General features: G+C 48.5%; 1 protein-coding gene across 6 annotated transcripts in view; it reads left to right on the top strand.

The window, feature by feature from the left end:
* NAV1 (neuron navigator 1) overlaps positions 1-16,421 on the top strand; it is a 173,195-nt gene that overhangs the window by 149,045 nt on the left and 7,729 nt on the right. For 3 of the 6 annotated variants that reach the window (XM_047076696.1, XM_047076694.1, XM_047076691.1), the window contains 14 exons: positions 852-904; positions 1,682-1,705; positions 1,817-1,894; positions 4,834-4,917; positions 5,161-5,272; positions 9,468-9,589; positions 10,358-10,366; positions 13,277-13,473; positions 13,731-13,923; positions 14,016-14,184; positions 14,717-14,814; positions 14,983-15,078; positions 15,318-15,477; positions 16,161-16,396. In XM_047076696.1, coding sequence (XP_046932652.1) covers positions 852-904; positions 1,682-1,705; positions 1,817-1,894; positions 4,834-4,917; positions 5,161-5,272; positions 9,468-9,589; positions 10,358-10,366; positions 13,277-13,473; positions 13,731-13,923; positions 14,016-14,184; positions 14,717-14,814; positions 14,983-15,078; positions 15,318-15,477; positions 16,161-16,396 — 1,631 coding nt within the window. The remainder of the gene's footprint in view (positions 1-851; positions 905-1,681; positions 1,706-1,816; positions 1,895-4,833; positions 4,918-5,160; positions 5,273-9,467; positions 9,590-10,357; positions 10,367-13,276; positions 13,474-13,730; positions 13,924-14,015; positions 14,185-14,716; positions 14,815-14,982; positions 15,079-15,317; positions 15,478-16,160; positions 16,397-16,421) is intronic. The other 3 variants (XM_047076695.1, XM_047076693.1, XM_047076692.1) reach the window with 2 other exon arrangements.

Here is a 16,421-nt window from a genome sequence, read left to right as displayed (position 1 = left end):
GAAAACTGCAGCTCCTACCCTCCTCGTTCCCCCAGTGGTCTTTCCTCCCCCACAGTCTCTCAGAGTATGTGACAAGATCAAGGGGCATAATGGTAGCTCTTAAATCCCGAGGAAGAACTCGGCATCTCATTCCTCTTTCAAGAATGTTCCACGGGGCGCCTGGGTGGCTCAGTCGGTTGAGCGTCCAACTCTTCATCTCAGCTCAGGTCTTGATCTCAGGGTCGTGAGTTCAAGCCCCGCGTTGGGCTCTGTGCTGGGCGGGCGTGAAGTCTACTTAAAAAAAAAAAAAAAGTTCCAAAGTTTAGCTTCAAGGAGGGCCCTGTGGTTGTTTGTGATGATCTGGGTGTGCATGGTCAGAGCCTGGAAGATGGGGCTTTACCAGAGAGCAGACTTCCGGTTGTTATTTGCAGGACGCTCAGCCTGGAGGCATCCTTGCAGAAGCTGCTGTAGTTGTGTCAGTAGGGCTATTGAATCATCAGAACGAGTATTTTACACTTCAGTACGGTTTTCATCTGAACGGTCCGGTCCCCAGAGCTGAGAAGATAAGATGACGCCTATCCACGAATATCTCCTTTCCCTCTCCCTGAACCCTCGTGCCCCTCGGAGCAGGTTGAGCAAGGGCCCGCCATCCCCAGGCTGCCAGAAAAATGTAGCCCGAGGGAGGAGGCTAGCTCTGCTCAGGACCTCGCCTCCTCAGCAGACACCTGCTTGCTCTGGGCTGTTGTCATAACCAACCTGTTTGCTCCAGATGCCCTCCAGAGTCAGAATCCAAACTCCTGCCTTAGGGCTCTGCCCTGAAACCCCTTATCCCTGGAGCCCTCTGTTAACTCTGTGTTCTGCTTCTCTTTCAGTTCACGGCTCAGTGCTGTCCCTGGCCTCCAGTGCCTCCTCCACTTACTCCTCAGTAAGAGCGTTACTTCTCTTCCTCCCTCATCCCCTGTCTCCTACCATTGCTCTGCTCCCTAGGACCTGTGTTGGGTGGGTAACTAGTCCGGGGGGGGGGGCGGGAGGGCAGGGCACTGCTACCTATTCATTATGCCTTATGGATCTGGGGTAGGTCGGGGGAGGCGCCTGGAGCTCGGAGCGCTTGGTTGTGCATCGGTTCCTCAGTGGTCTCTATGGCCTCACCACCAATTCCTGAGCAACTCTGGTGCCTTTTGTTCCCCTCCTTTGAAAAATCGATAGTCCCCTTATGATAGAGCCCATTCTGTGCCAGGGTTAAGTGAGAAGCATCCGTGGCAAGGTGGGAGGGGGAGGCTTATAGGACTCCAAGATCCTCACAGCATACAGAATTTACCAGATGTTTACTGTGGGGGATTGGGCACACTGCATTTTGCTGTGAGGTGTAACTCGGGCCTTACGTTTATTTTGCCCCTAATTCTTCACTCCTTCAAGTTAGTGGCAGTAGCCTTCAGATCAACCGGAGTTTCATTTCCTAGCCTTCTTGGCAATGACAAAGTTGGCTAGAGATGAGCTCCAGAGAAATCTTTTATGTGAACCCAAGTATAGGGTCTCAGCTCACCTCGTGAGGGGCCAGGGCCAAGAAACGGAGTTTCAGCCTCTTCGTACCTCTGAGTCACGCTTCTTCAAGTTCTCTGCCCTGCCACTGGGGCCTGGCTTCTTCACCTCCATAGTAACCACCTCCTTCTCTCTTTTCTCTCCTTCTGTGCTCCTTCTTCAGGCTGAAGAAAGGATGCAATCTGAGGTAGGGTGCAAAGCCTTTGTCTCGGCTTGTTAACACCTCTGCACCCCATTTTGCTTCCAGATCCCCGACTTCTTCTGCCACCATAAGTTTGTATTTCTCTCCCTTTCACAGCAAATCCGAAAGCTTCGCAGGGAACTGGAATCGTCCCAGGAAAAAGTGGCCACCCTGACGTCTCAACTGTCTGCCAATGTGAGTGCCATAAAGTAGGGGAAGACCCAGGTAGTTATTTTGGCTGTAAGTCAGACAAGTTCAGCCAAAGGAGGGGAATTCTCTCATAAGGTATCCCCTGGGCTTAGATTCCAAGGGAGTGGGTCCCGTTCATAGCTGTACAACAGAGGATTTGGTGACTGGCCTTCCCCTTCTCAGAGTCTCAGTTTTTATAAAGAACTGTTTTTGCCCCCACTGTAATTAATAGGTATGGATATGTTCGTGCCCAGTGGTCTTTGAACTCCCTAGAGAGAGAAAGGGTGATCAGTGGTTCTGCATGGAGGTGGGAACAACCTTGCCATTGGCCATGGACAGAAATAGTTATGTATTATAGAACCCTTGGTACTCTTTTGCTGCTGCCCTGGGGTATGTTCGTGTTTTTGTTCACACCGCATAACCGGGCGGGCACAGAACTGGCTGTTAGCATTCTGTCTGGTGAGCATGGCACCACTTAGAAACACAGTTCTCGTTCTAGTCCAGCTGCTGCACTCGCAACTGCCTTTTCTTAGCAGTCTCCTTGGGCAGGTGGCACAAATGACCTGAGCTCTAGGTTGGGAGCCGGGATTCTTTGTCTCTGCCCTCAGCGTGCCCTCAGTCCATCCAAGAAGATTGAGTTTCTTTCTTTCTTTAAGCCTTGGTTTTTCTACCCTGTGAGATGGGGGGAAATGAAGCCACCTCCTCTCCCTAGGCTGTGGTAGTTTCTCCCCTGTGACCAAGTTGCAAACAGAGAACATAAGAGCCATTTTCCCCCAAAGCTGTAAACAACAGCTGAGCCGGATTTGCAGGAGCCTTCCAAGTGTTCACACAAAAGTAACCATGTCTGCAATTTCCGCAGTAGTTTCTGGGGTTTTTTCTTGTCCCTTCCTCTCTGGGGAACCCAGCTGTCAGGCCTGAGGTCTTCCTTGGGATCAGGTAGAAGACTCTCTACCAAGATTTTGCATGTTTCCTTTCCGTTTCAGCAGCCGTTCCCTCACCACGCTCATTATTCTCTTTATCCTCTTTCCCCAAACCTTCAGCTAATAAGTTGTACCCTCACTAGTTTGTTTGAAGCCCATATCAAGCACTGTTTTCCACTCTTGGGGACCCATAAGAATTACAATTCAAGCAAGAACCATCGCTTCCTTCCCATATGCCCCACCCACCAAGGCCAGTGGCCTGGGTCACGTCCTGCACACCCCAGGAAATTCACATCTGGGAGATGCTGGGGGAAGAGGCGCCAGGGAGGCAGAGAACATTAGTGTGTCTGATTCATTTACACTGAATCTGTCAGCCATCATGCTGTCAAGGCTGGGTGAAAGCCAAGAAAATGAATTTAGGAGGTGATTTTTCTTCGAACAGGAAGTTCCCTTTGGCTAAGAGAGAACAAATAGCCAGACGTGACGGGTTCTGAATTTGAGAGGCAGATTTCTGTTGAGGGTCGGAATCCCGTCCTCAAGCAGGAGACAGTGATGCCAAGACTGCAGGATCCCTTGATTCCTGATTGAGCTTTTGTTGTGTTCCATGTAACTTCCCAGCGGCCCACGCTGAGGACACACCCTAGACAGGGAAGGGCTGCAAGGCATTTCTACTTCTCCCAAGTGCCCGCCTCTCTCTGGCACCACTGCTTACCCTTCAGGTCTTATAGGCACCCTGGTGAGGTTGAGGGTTAGGGAAGGCCCAGAGGAGGGAGAAGTTGTATAGGAGACGAGAGGAAAGCCCATCCAGAGCAAAGGGCCCAATACACCAAGACAGCACACAGGAAGCTGACAGTTCCTGGGTTTCCCACGAGTAGATGTCTGGGGACTCCAAGCAGTCTGTTCACAGGGATGTGGAGAAGTGAGCAAGAGGCAACCTGGGGCCACGAAAACAGGAGGCACCGCTGTTTGGTACAGTAGGTGAAAGTCAACGGCTCAGGGTCGTGACATAGGTCTGCCACGGAGCCCAGCCCTAGATAGATTCAGAGTACATGCGTGTGAAAGAGGCAGGTCACACAGGCCCAAAGGGATTGCCTCCAGCCACTGTCAAATGAAAGTAGCCTCCAGGCATGTTTCAAGGGCAATAGGTATGAACTAGAGTTGGCCCAACAGGGGGAGAGAATCATTGGCTCACAGGTAGTGACAGGTGTCACAGACATACATCCTAGAGCTTTGGATGAAGGACTTGCCCAAAATATGCCTGCCACTTCTGCCTAGGGTCACTGACTTGGTCAGATACCCTCCAGTGATGGCTGTTCCTCCATTCCTAGCCCCCTGCTTCATTTCCTGCACCTTTCTCAAAGGCTGGAGGGCCAGCTCCTGCTCCTAGTGGCCTTAGCTCCACCCTCCCCAGCCAGCCTCCTCCTCATGAAATCCACCTGACATCTAGTGGCCAAACTGTGGAATGCCCCTGAAGTTTCCTGAGCTCCTCCTCTCCAGCCCTGCAAAGACAGCCCGAAAAAACCAGGAACTAGGAGACTCAGGATGGAGTTAAGAACAGAGGGCACCTGAGAGCAGAGGTGGAAAGAAGCACCAGTTTATGCTGGGAGGTGATTTAGACCCATGGGGGCCAGTCCGCCAGACAACGGAAGAGTTAAACCAAGATAATAGGAATGACCCAGAGGTTATGGCCCTTCTGAAGAGCGAGGGACAGTCCCACCTCTGGTGATGACAGGTACCAGGACCCAAGTCTCCTAGAGCCTCCAAAATCCTGCCCTACCCTAATGCTGTCTGTGCCACGTCATCATTCAAGAAGCTGGTCCCCACCAGGAAATCTCTTCAGGCCAGAAAGGTGTTTGAATTCCACCTTGTCTGCTCAGGGAAATCGATGTTTAAAAATCACCAAAAGGTTTGTCAGCAATGGTCAGTGCTGAGACACAGAATATCAGCTCCAACTACTTCCCGTAATAGGCTTTTCTTTTCCCAAGCCTCAGGCAACGTAGGAACCTCCTGACATGTTTATTTCAGGCTAATCTAGTGGCAGCTTTCGAGCAGAGCCTAGTGAATATGACATCCCGTCTCCGACACCTGGCAGAGACAGCAGAGGAGAAGGTAAGGGAGCTGGGACTTCTCCTGGCATACAGGCTAAGGCTAACCTCACCCCCTGTCTCCTGAGCACCAGATTCTCCCTCCCTTCCCGTCACCTTGAGTTCTCACCGTGCCCCTCAGCACAACTGCCCCCGTCCCCTGCCTTCTGTATCAAGTCTGGTGGAATTCTAGTGCCTCACCTGTTGCTTGGCGCACAGTAGGCGCTCCTAATCCCAACGAATGACACTATTGTCATATCTCTCCTAGGACACCGAGCTGCTGGATTTACGAGAAACCATCGACTTTCTGAAGAAAAAGAACTCTGAAGCACAGGCAGTCATTCAGGGAGCCCTCAATGCCTCAGAAACCACACCCAAAGGTAGGACATCCAGCCTCAGGTTGAAAGAGAACAGGAATGGGGTTATTGGAAATTTTTACCTATGCCTATAATATGCCGGGTCCCATATCAAGTTTTTAGAAGGTGCGGGCCCTTTGATGACTTTCAGTGTGATGCTCTGGACTGGTCAGAGCCAGGGGCATGATCCTACCATCCCTGGGGATGAGGGAGAGTTGAGCAGACCTGCAATCCCCATGGGTCTTCCCCCGAACCTTTAGGACAGAGCCCAAGAGCCTTCAAAGACAATCATTAAAAGAGCACTTTATTCTTAAGAAACCAAAGGTAAATCCAGGGGCACCTGGGTGGCTCAGTCAGTTGAGCGTCTGACTTCGGCTCAGGTCATGATCTCACAGTTCGTGAGTTCAAGCTCCACATCGGGCTTGTTGCTGTCAGCACGGAGCCCACTCTGGATCCTCCCTCTCCCTGTCTCCCTCCCTCTCCCCTGCTTGCGCTCTCTCAAAAATAAACAAAACATTAAAAAAAAAACAAAACAGAAAAGAAACTAAAAGTAATCTTACCATATGATCCAACAGTCACACTCCTTGGTATTTACCCAGAGGAGCTGAAATTTTATGTCTTCACAAAAGCCTGAATGTTTATAGCAGCTTTATTCATAATTGCCAAGACTCGGAAGCAACTGAAATGTCCTTCAGTAGGTGAACGGATGAATGAACTTTGCTGTAACCAGTCAATGAAACATTACTCAGCATTAAAAAGAAATGAGCTATCAAGCTATGAAAAGATACAGAGCAGTGTCAAACGCACGTTACTAAGTGGAAAAAGCCGATGAGAAAAGGCTGCGTGCTGCATGACTCCAACTCTGTGACATTCTGGAAAAGACAAGGCTATGGAGACTGTGAAACGATCAGTGATTGCTCAGGGGGCAGGCAGGGGTGAATAAGCGGAGCACAGAGGATTTTTAGGGCAGCAAAAGTACTCTGGATGATACTATAATGGTGACTACCTGTGAATGTATTTGTTCAAACCGGTAGAATGTATAACCTCAAGAGTGAACCCTCATGTCAGCTGTGGACTCTGCTAATAATGATGTGTCCGCGCAGACTCATCAGTTGTAACAAATGCATCCGTCTGGTGGGGGAGGCTGGGAGTGGGGGAGGCTACGCATGTGTGGGGGATGGGGTGATATGGAAAAGCCCTGCCCCTTCCTTTCAATTTTGCTGTGAACCTAAAACTGCTCTACAAAATGAAGCCCCCAAAATTAGCACTTTAATAAGGGAAGGGAAGCAACAATAATATAAAAGCTAGGAGGGGGACAAAACATAAGAGACTCTTAAATATAGAGAACAAACTGAGGGTTACTGGAGGGGTTTGGGTTGGGGGGTGTGGGCTGAATGGGCAAGGGGCATTAAGGAGGACACTTGTCGGGATGAGCACTGGGTGTTACATGTAGAGGATGAATCACTGGAATCTACTCCTGAAATCATTATTGTGCTATATGCTAACTAACTTGGATGTAAATTTTAAAAAATAAATTTTAAAAAGTTAGCACTTTACCTTTTTATATACACACACATATATATTCTTATTTGATCCTCCTTTCTGTTCTCCAAGGGTGATGCAGTCTACTCTTCAAATGAGACAAAGATCACATGGGTTACATGGGGCTCAAATGACAAGTTAGCTTTGGCATTTAACAACCAAACGGTCAAGTTTGCTAGAGAAAGTCAAGATGAGTAGTGGTCTGGTGCCCCCAAATCCTGCAATCTCTGACTCCAGAAGGGCTTCCAGGGTACTTGGATGGTCCTCTAACTTGCCTGCAGCCTGTTTTCCTTTTTATTCCACTATCAGTGGTCCCCAACTTCTTTTTTTTTAATGTTTATTTATTTTTATTTTGAGAGAGACAGAAAGAACGTGAGTGAGAGAGAGAATCCCAAGCAGGCTCCATGCTGTCAGCACAGAGCCCGATGTGGGGCTCGATCTCACAAATCTGAGATCATGACCTGAACTGAAATCAAGGGTAAGACACTCAACGGACTGAGACACCCAGGCGTCCCAGTGATCCCCAACTTCTATCAGTGTTCTCCAGCCCCTTATTCCACCATTGACCTGCCTCACTCTGAACATAGACTCTGCCTCCTCCTTACTCAAGAAAATAAAACACTTTCAAGTAAGAACTCCATGGACTCTTCCCCCACTCCATCAATTTATATTCATCGAATCCTTACTTATTTTTCTCCCATTTCGTTAGAAGGGCTGCCCTTTCTGGCCAAGAGGGATCCCTTATCTAATGCTTGGGGATGCTCCCCCTAGCATTGATATCCCCAGAACACATACACATACTTTTGTACATCTTTGACCTCTTATTCTCCATTCACTCCTTCCTCTCTGCTTATCATGCGGCTAAAGGCTCATTTATCTTTAAAGAAGAAAAAAGATGTATCTACCTACATCCCTTCTAATTATAATCTTCACTCCTTCCTTCACCAACTTACCCTCCACTCCCCTTTCTCACCTAACCCTACTCTGATTTGCTTCCATTACTATCATCCTACCAAAACTGCTTTCACTAAAACCACCAGGGACCCCCATTTTTCAAACTTGAATAATTTTTGGTACTTACTTTACTTGACTTCTGTAAAATAGACATAGTACCTAACCAGAAGTTTCTTGTATCGAATCAGAAGAGCTCACCATGGTGTGAGGCATATAGTAGGTGCTCAAAAAAAAAAAAAAACCCTTTCACACACACACACACACACACACACACACACACACACAGGCAATACACCAAGGTTTCTAAGATCTAGCCCTGTTAGGCCTCCTTTTTTTCATTACCTTCAAAATATAAATATAATCAGATTTTTAAAACGTTTTTATTTTGAAGTAGTATCAGGTAAGTGTGTAATTATAAAGAAATGGACAGCCAGTCTCCTCCAATGTTAACATCTTGCCTACTGTAGAACGATGCCAGCAGATTTGTTTTTTCATAGCACTTACTATGATACCCTGTTGAAAGAGGAAGTGGAGGGTTAGATAGGAGATAGGGAGCTAGTTGAGTAGATGTTTGCAGCTGTCCTTCTAGAAACAAGAGCTGTTCAGTGAAGATGTGGGTAGTTTCTGGTTTATTTTCTCACTCTCTCCATGACCAGAAATGCATAATAATTTTAAAAAATCTGATTATATTTTGCCCTTGCTTCAAAATCTCTGCTCTTCTTGCTCATTACCTACGGCACAAAGGCAAATATCCTTAAAAAGGCATTCAGGGCTCTCCCTGACCTGGCCTGAACCTGACCTCCACCCCCACCTCTTGCTGTGCTCCCTGTGCTGCTTCCCATTCCAGTCTGCCTGAGGTTCCACAAAGCAAAGCCAGAGCCCTGCACAGGGCCTCTGCATGTACTTTTTCTTTGGCCCTAAGTAGTTTTCCCAGTGTTCCTGTCTGAAAAACTTCTGTTCTTTCAAGACTCAAACATTTCCTCCTTGGTTAACTTTTTCCTTCCCTGTGGTGGAAATGTGGGTCATTTTTTATGCCATTCCAAACCTTCTCAGGGAGCTAAAAGGATTTTCTACCCATCAGATAAGAAAACAAAAGCTCATTTAGGTTAAATGCAGGACAGTGGCTAGTTATGCTTGGCCTTGGAGCACCAGGCAGGCAAGTACTACAGGGGGAAAATCATGAAAAATGGTACGTTGAGGGGTGCCTCGCTGGCTCAGTCTGTGGAACGTGCGGCTCTTGATCTTGGGGTGATGAGTTCGAGCCCCACATTGGGGGCAGGGTTTCCTTACAAAAAAAGCAGTAGGTTGATGTCTCCATCAAAGTATTGAGAGCAAGCTTTCATTAAGCCCTTCTCAGACCTGATCAGGCTGAGTTCATTAGTCTGTGTACTGCTTTTTATCCTACTAGACTGGAAGCGTCTTGAGGAGAAGAAGCATTTCTTAACTTACATTCTTACTTTTTTTTTTTACCTTTAGCATTTTTTTTTTTTTTTTAGTATATGTGCTGCCGAAGCGAGCACACCTTTAGCATGTTTTTAACATTGAAACATGATTGGCACTCCATAAATGCTCGTTGACAGAAATTATCCAGAAAATGAAAAATGTGGCTGTAGGAGTTGGTTGGTACCCTTCTCGTCTACATTTGGCAGCTAGACTTGCCTTAAGTCTCACGTCTTCTTTAAATCTACCCTGTGTGTGCTTCCCATTTGTTCGTGGCCCCTAGAACTCCGGATCAAGAGGCAGAACTCCTCAGATAGCATCTCGAGCCTCAACAGCATCACCAGCCATTCCAGCATTGGCAGTGGCAAGGACGCTGATGCAAAAAAGAAGAAGAAAAAGAGCTGGGTAGGTATAGGTTGGGGGCGAGAACTGTGAGGAGCCATGGTGGGCCACCTCCACCTCAGCGTAGGGATTGGCTCCTTCCAGAACCAACCAAGATATGGTCCCTTGGGGTTAACACAAAGCCCCAGGTATCTGCTCAGAGCAAAGTCTGCTAAACTCTCCTTTGATCCCAGTCATACCCCACTTGTACCAAGGCCATCCCTCCAGCCCTTATGCACACCCACTTGCCTTGGGTTCTCCATGCCTTCGATTAGATCCGATGTAATTTGGCAACGGAAAGATATCTCTAGCAGGGAACGTCCTATCAATCCCCTCGCCCATTTCCTTCTCTACTACGGAGAGAAGATTTTCTGAACAAAGCCATTCATACCCGATGCTCCTGGAAGTCATTTCTTCACTTTTTTTGGAGAAGTATTTATGGAACTTTCCATAATACTTCAAAAGGAATCTTTATATTATTGTTGACTAGTCCAGACATAGTTCCCCCCACCGACTCCCCCATCTGGCTCCTGATAGCCCTAAACTGACTTCGGATGACCTTTCTGCAATTCTATAGGCAGATCTAAAACGCTTTTAGCTCCTCTGCTGCCCATGGGAAGGAGAGGATCCCCTAATGGAGATGTCTTGCTCCTCTGTCCCCTGTTCAATAATACTGGCCCCCAAAGCTTTGTGTAGCACAGATGGGTCCCAGCTGTGTAAAATGAGTGATTAAGTGTTGCTTCTTTTTTTTTCCCTTCAAAATGCTGACTTCAAATCCCTATTTTTTTCCAGGTCTATGAGGTAAGAGACCCAGTTCCTCTCTCCTTGTTTTCTCTTTCCTTTTGCCATACCTTCCCCATTTCCAGAGCAACTCCCTCCCTTAAAGAAAGAGCGGCCACTCATAAAACTAACCGTAACAACCACCCCAGAGTTCCTAACTCACTCCACTGCATGGTCCATCCACAGCTGCCCCACATGAGGACAGAGGAGTGGTCTGGTTGGGGGCCAAATGGGAGAGTTAACAAAACCCTGATCTATTCCCTCCTGTCTTCCCCTTTTTACAAAATCAGACTGTTATAAAAGCAGTCAATTTGAGTTCCCCTATCCAGAAAATGAGCTTTCTGATTTCTGTTGTTGTTGCTGTTCCTTAAACCCTAGAAGCCCAAAATGGAAGAGAATCACTGGATGAACATTATCTTGACCACAATTTCCAGAGGCCAGTTCAGTTTGGGTCTCGCCTGGACATTTCGCTCTATAGGGAGATGAACCAGAGATAGGAGGGGTTATGATTCAGTCCAGGGCACCCTCAAACCACCCGCAGACCTGAAGCCCTCTGAGCATCCATGGAGTTCCCAAAGACATTTCAGGGGTTACAGTATAGTTTCTCAGACAAGCAGAAGGTGAACCCAGAAAAACCCAGACATCTGAGGTCCACTAACCCTATCCTAACATTGTGCCAAGTGTTAACCAAGGATGTGAAAAGTGGAGCCTGTAATTTGAACCATCAAGGAGCCTGCAGAATTGCTGAGGAGACAAAAACCAAAATTGTACATATAATATTGATAACAGTCCAACGGTGCCGAAATGCTTAATTCAGCCAGGGGGTGCTAAAGGAGCTCATAGATGAAACTAATTACAGAAGGCAGGGGAAACCCCACAAAGGAGGTAGAAGTTAAACTGAGATGTGACTTTGACAGGAGAGTGTGCCGCGAGGCTTTCTACACAGACACTGTCTAATCACAAGGGGAACAGTGGGGCAGGGATTAAAATCAGTGTAGCTAGAGCACTGAGTACAGTGAGGCACAGATATGAAGGGCCTGAAATGCTAGGCTAATTATTTAAACTTGATTCTTTAGGTTAGCATTTCCCAGAATGTATTGTGCTCTAGTCCATGGAGATGCCCCTTAAAACAGTGATGCCATCATCGAATTTGAGAAGCCCTGCATTTCTATAGTGCACATCCACGTAGGAAGAACTGAGAAGTTCCTCAGTAAAGAGTCTGTTTTGGGGTGCCTGGGTGGCTCAGTTGGTTAAGCGTCCAACCCTTGATTGCAGGATCGTGAGTTCAAGCCCTGCGTTGGGCTCTGTGCTGGTCGAAGGCTACTTAAAAAAAAAAAAAAAAAAAAAGTCTGTTTCGTTTTGCTTGATTGATCCATTGTTTCCCGAACTCAGGGAATCCTTCACCATCTGACACCAGTCAACATCTGCCAACAGTTGGGCTTTGGGGGCCCTGAGCGACACAGAGAACACTACTCACTCTCTCTCTCTCTCTCTCTCTCTCTCTCTCAGGATCTTAGTGATCTTACAGGGCATGTGCTCCAGGCAGATTGTGGTCACAGGATCTCTTTCTGCACACACACATACATACACACACACACACACACACACACACACACTTACATACACACACTCTGTCTCTCTGTCTCTCTCTCACTCTCTCTCATTTATACATAGCTTCCCATAGCTACAGCGATGTAGAGGAGACTATTGGGTTGAAAATTAGGAAGGCTGAGTTCCAGTGCCAGGCTTTCCTTCAATCCTGCAATCTCAAACAAGTCACTTTTCAGCCTCGGTTCCTCATCTCTGTGGAGAATTGAGCATTATGGGAGAATCTTGACTCCTCAGTGATGATATATCCCCTGCGCGCATACTCTAGCTAACTGCACACATACTCTCTCTCTCATATCCCCATCACAGCCAGATTGGTCCTTTATGCCCTACCTGGGAGACAACAGCACACACTGCCATCAGTTCCACGCATCACCTGACAGTCTTCCTGTGTTCCAGAAGAGACACTGTGAAAGAGTAGCCTCAAATTTTCCTTTCTTTTCTCTCACTGTCCCAAAGATCTGGTTTGCTTTTGTCCCCTACAGCCTTTGACCCCTCCTTTACTCTCTGTCTCTTGCTGCCATCCCATATCTGTGTCCCTGTGCGTGTGTGCATGCTATATGGATGCATGTGAATGGGTGGGACAGAGCCCTGGTTTGCATCTCTAGCTCACAGCCCTAACACCCAAGCTCATCAACACACCTAAGGTCAAAAACAAAAAACAAAAAAACCATGGTCCAATTGTAGTATCCCAAGTATTCTGAGGAAATGCTGGGAAATATTCCTTACTCTAGGACATTTGAGTGGAAATAGTAGAAAGCACTTGTGTCTGTTTCAATCATTCTGGGATGTGCTGAGCACAAGAGAACTAAGAGAAACGTGATGCCACTCCCTTCTGATGCTTTCCACAGAATCATATTGCCAGTTTCTGGTTAATAGGTAAATGGATTTTGATCTGATGAGCCCTGGTCAAGGTGGATCCTGAGACCCAAAGTGAGCAAGGCTCTAGACTAAGCAAGCAGTAATTGGTCTGCTGGAGAAGGTGGGATTGGGTCATTGAGAGATTGGCCACCATATGACCTCCGGGGGCTTCTCTCTGCCCTCCTCAGGGGCACGGTTCCCCCGTGGGAGAGAGCAGACCCAAAAAGTTCCCATAGCCTACAACGGTGAACCAGAACATACCACTTTCTCTCAGCCCTAATTTCTAGGCAACTCTTCTGTCCATATTCCATGAAGCCAGTGAAGCCTTAAGAGGGAGGCTTCATTACAGCAAGCAAATACCCTGTCTGTACAGCTCTCTGTCTCAGAAATCCCAGACCAGTCCTCACCCAGTCTCCGGAGTGGAGCCCTGACGTCTCTCTGCCTGGATCTGCTTTTTTCTAGCTTCGAAGTTCCTTCAACAAAGCCTTCAGCATAAAAAAGGGACCCAAGTCAGCTTCCTCATACTCTGATATTGAGGAGATTGCCACACCCGACTCCTCTGCCCCCTCATCCCCCAAACTACAGCACGGCTCCACAGAGACTGCTTCGCCCTCCATCAAGTCCTCCAACTCCTCCTCTGTGGGCATTGATGTCACCGAGTAAGTGCTTTCTGCCCACCACCCTGCCCGGTACTATGTAAGCTGCTGGCCAGAGCTGGCAGCTATGCCCATCGATTGCCCCTGCACCGTAGATGTCTCCTGGAGCATGTGAGGCCAGCGATGGACCTTCCCTCCCACTACTGCTACTGATTATCTCAGGGCGGGAGGAACCGAGACTACCAGCCAAGGGTCTCAGTGTCCCCTAGTCACTCTAGAGCTTCCCCACATGACCTGGCTTCACTCTCACTTTCTTACAGGGGCCCCGCCCACCCGGTTCCCCACACTAGGCTGTTCCATGGCAACGAGGAGGAGGAGCCCGAGAAGAAGGAAGTATCGGAACTGCGCTCCGAGTTGTGGGAGAAGGAGATGAAGCTCACAGACATCCGCTTGGAAGCCCTCAACTCTGCCCATCAACTGGACCAACTTCGGGAGACGATGCACAACATGCAGGTCGGTGTCTGGGCAGAGAGCTGAGGAAAGGGAAGACCGAGGCTCGAGATCTGTCCAACCCTGCAACCCTACCCTGTCTGTTCTCGCCACAGTTGGAGGTGGACCTGCTGAAAGCGGAGAATGACCGGCTGAAGGTAGCCCCCGGCCCCTCATCAGGCTCCACGCCAGGGCAGGTCCCTGGATCATCTGCTTTATCATCCCCTCGCCGCTCCCTGGGCCTTGCCCTCACACATTCCTTCAGCCCAAGTCTCACAGACACAGGTACCTGTTTGGGAGGAGAACTTTTAAGGGTGGAAAGAAGAAAAGGGGTTCGCTGTGACACTATTCCACTTGTACTGGTGGCATCTTTCTTAGGTCACAGAGGGAACGATGCCTAAACCAAGCAGATGCCAGTGTCGTGAGACACGAAGAGTTGTTAGGGTCCTTCAACCTTTTTTTAAAAAAATTTTTTTTAAGGTTTATTTATTTTTGAGAGAGAGAGAGAGAGAGACAGAGCACGAGTGGGGTTGGGGGTGGGCAGAGAGAGAGGGAGACAGACCCGAAGCAGGCTCCAGGCTCTGAGCTGTCAGCACAGAGCCCCATGTGGGGTTCGAACTTATGAACCATGAAATCATGACCTGAGCCAAAGTCAGATGCTTAACCGACTGAGCCACCCAGGTGACCCTGGTCCTTGAACCTTCATTTGGGCTTCAATTTTTGTAAGAAATACTTATTTGGAAAGGATGATGACTGGAAGGTTTAGGAAAGCCTATGGGTGTCCCCTAAAGCCAATAGTATTTTTCACTGTCTACAGACCTGTCACCCATGGATGGCATCAGTACTTGTGGTCCAAAGGAGGAAGTGACCCTTCGGGTGGTGGTGAGGATGCCCCCCCAGCACATCATCAAAGGGGTAAGGAACTTCAAGAAGGCCTGGTCACACTATTGTTTTTATCCAAGAAAATCGGGTCTCTGAATACCCCCCAAACCAGAGTACCCCAATGCTAATGCCTTTCATGATCCCTCCCTTTCTTGGAGTGATCTGCACTGAGGCTCACATCCTTCTGCCTTGGCCGTATAGGACTTGAAGCAACAGGAATTCTTCCTGGGATGTAGCAAGGTCAGTGGAAAAGTTGACTGGAAGATGCTGGATGAAGCCGTTTTCCAAGTGTTCAAGGTAAAGGGATACATGTACTCACAAAGGTGGTTCATCTTCTCATGGGAAATTCAGCCATCCGGGCATTGGGATCTTGGGGACCTTTGATGCTTCGTGGAGAAATGCTAACTAGGAAACACATGTTCCTCCCTTACTCTGTCTACTTGTGTTCCCTCTAAAATTTGTGGCTTGTACATCTGTGTTTGTATCATCTTGGTGTTCCTCTCTATTCCTTTTTTTCTCCTTTTCTTGTCGGTTAGGACTATATTTCTAAGATGGACCCAGCCTCCACCCTTGGACTGAGCACCGAGTCCATCCATGGCTATAGCATCAGCCATGTGAAGCGAGTATTGGATGCAGAGCCCCCAGAGATGCCTCCCTGCCGCCGGGGCGTCAACAACATATCCGTCTCCCTCAAAGGTCAGTCTTTGTCTCTTCGGGTGCAGTAATACAGGGTGAAGGAGGGAGAGGAACATCAGACCATCCGTCGCGCATTCGTTCAACAAGGATTTACTGAGAAGCTATACTGTGCTGGTTGCTGTACTTAAGTGACGAGAGATATGAAAAGATCAGGAAGGGGCGCCTGGGTGGTTCAGTCAGTTAAGCATCCCACTTCATCTCAGGTCATGATCTCACGACTCCTGGGTTCGAGCCCCACGTCGGGCTCTGTGCTGAGAGCTCGGAGCCTGGAGCCTGCTTCGGATTCTGTGTCTCCCGCTCTCTCTGCCCCTCCCCCGCTCACCCTCTGTTGCTCTCTTTCTCTCTCAAAAATAAGTAAACATTAAAAAATAACAATAAAAAATAAAAAGATGAGTAAGATCCAATCCTAACTTTTATTCCCAGGGCCATTTTCATTCCCAGAGAAATTTCTAGGAAGCCTGGGTTTCTCACTCCACCCACACACCCATAGCTCAGAACATGTCCCGAAAACATAAGATCTGCATTTTCAAAACTAGGGGTTTGGGGATTCTCGTGGAACCACAGGGCCGGTGGTTCTGAGTTCTTTCAGTGGGCTCTGAAGAAAGAAATGCCATCAGGCGCCCTTGCCGTCCTCAGGGCCCTGGTCGTGGCTCATGCTCTCTGGGGCGGGGGGGGGGGATCAGGGCTGAAGGAGAAGTGCGTCGACAGCCTGGTGTTTGAGACGCTGGTCCCCAAGCCGATGATGCAGCATTACATCAGCCTCCTGCTCAAGCACCGGCGCCTCGTCCTCTCGGGCCCCAGCGGCACAGGGAAGACCTACCTGACCAACCGGCTGGCTGAATACTTGGTGGAGCGTTCCGGCCGCGAGGTCACGGAGGGCATCGTCAGCACTTTCAACATGCACCAACAGTCTTGCAAGGTAGCTGCCTCCTGACCCACCCACC

This window comes from Lynx rufus, unplaced genomic scaffold, assembly GCF_022079265.1.
Source record: "Lynx rufus isolate CCGP_SWC_20201006 ecotype Redwood Valley unplaced genomic scaffold, mLynRuf1.p SCAF_15, whole genome shotgun sequence".
Classification (NCBI taxonomy): Eukaryota; Metazoa; Chordata; class Mammalia; order Carnivora; family Felidae; genus Lynx; species Lynx rufus.
The sequence above is the reverse complement of the archived record's forward strand: the minus strand, read 5'-3'. Positions and strand labels throughout refer to the sequence as shown.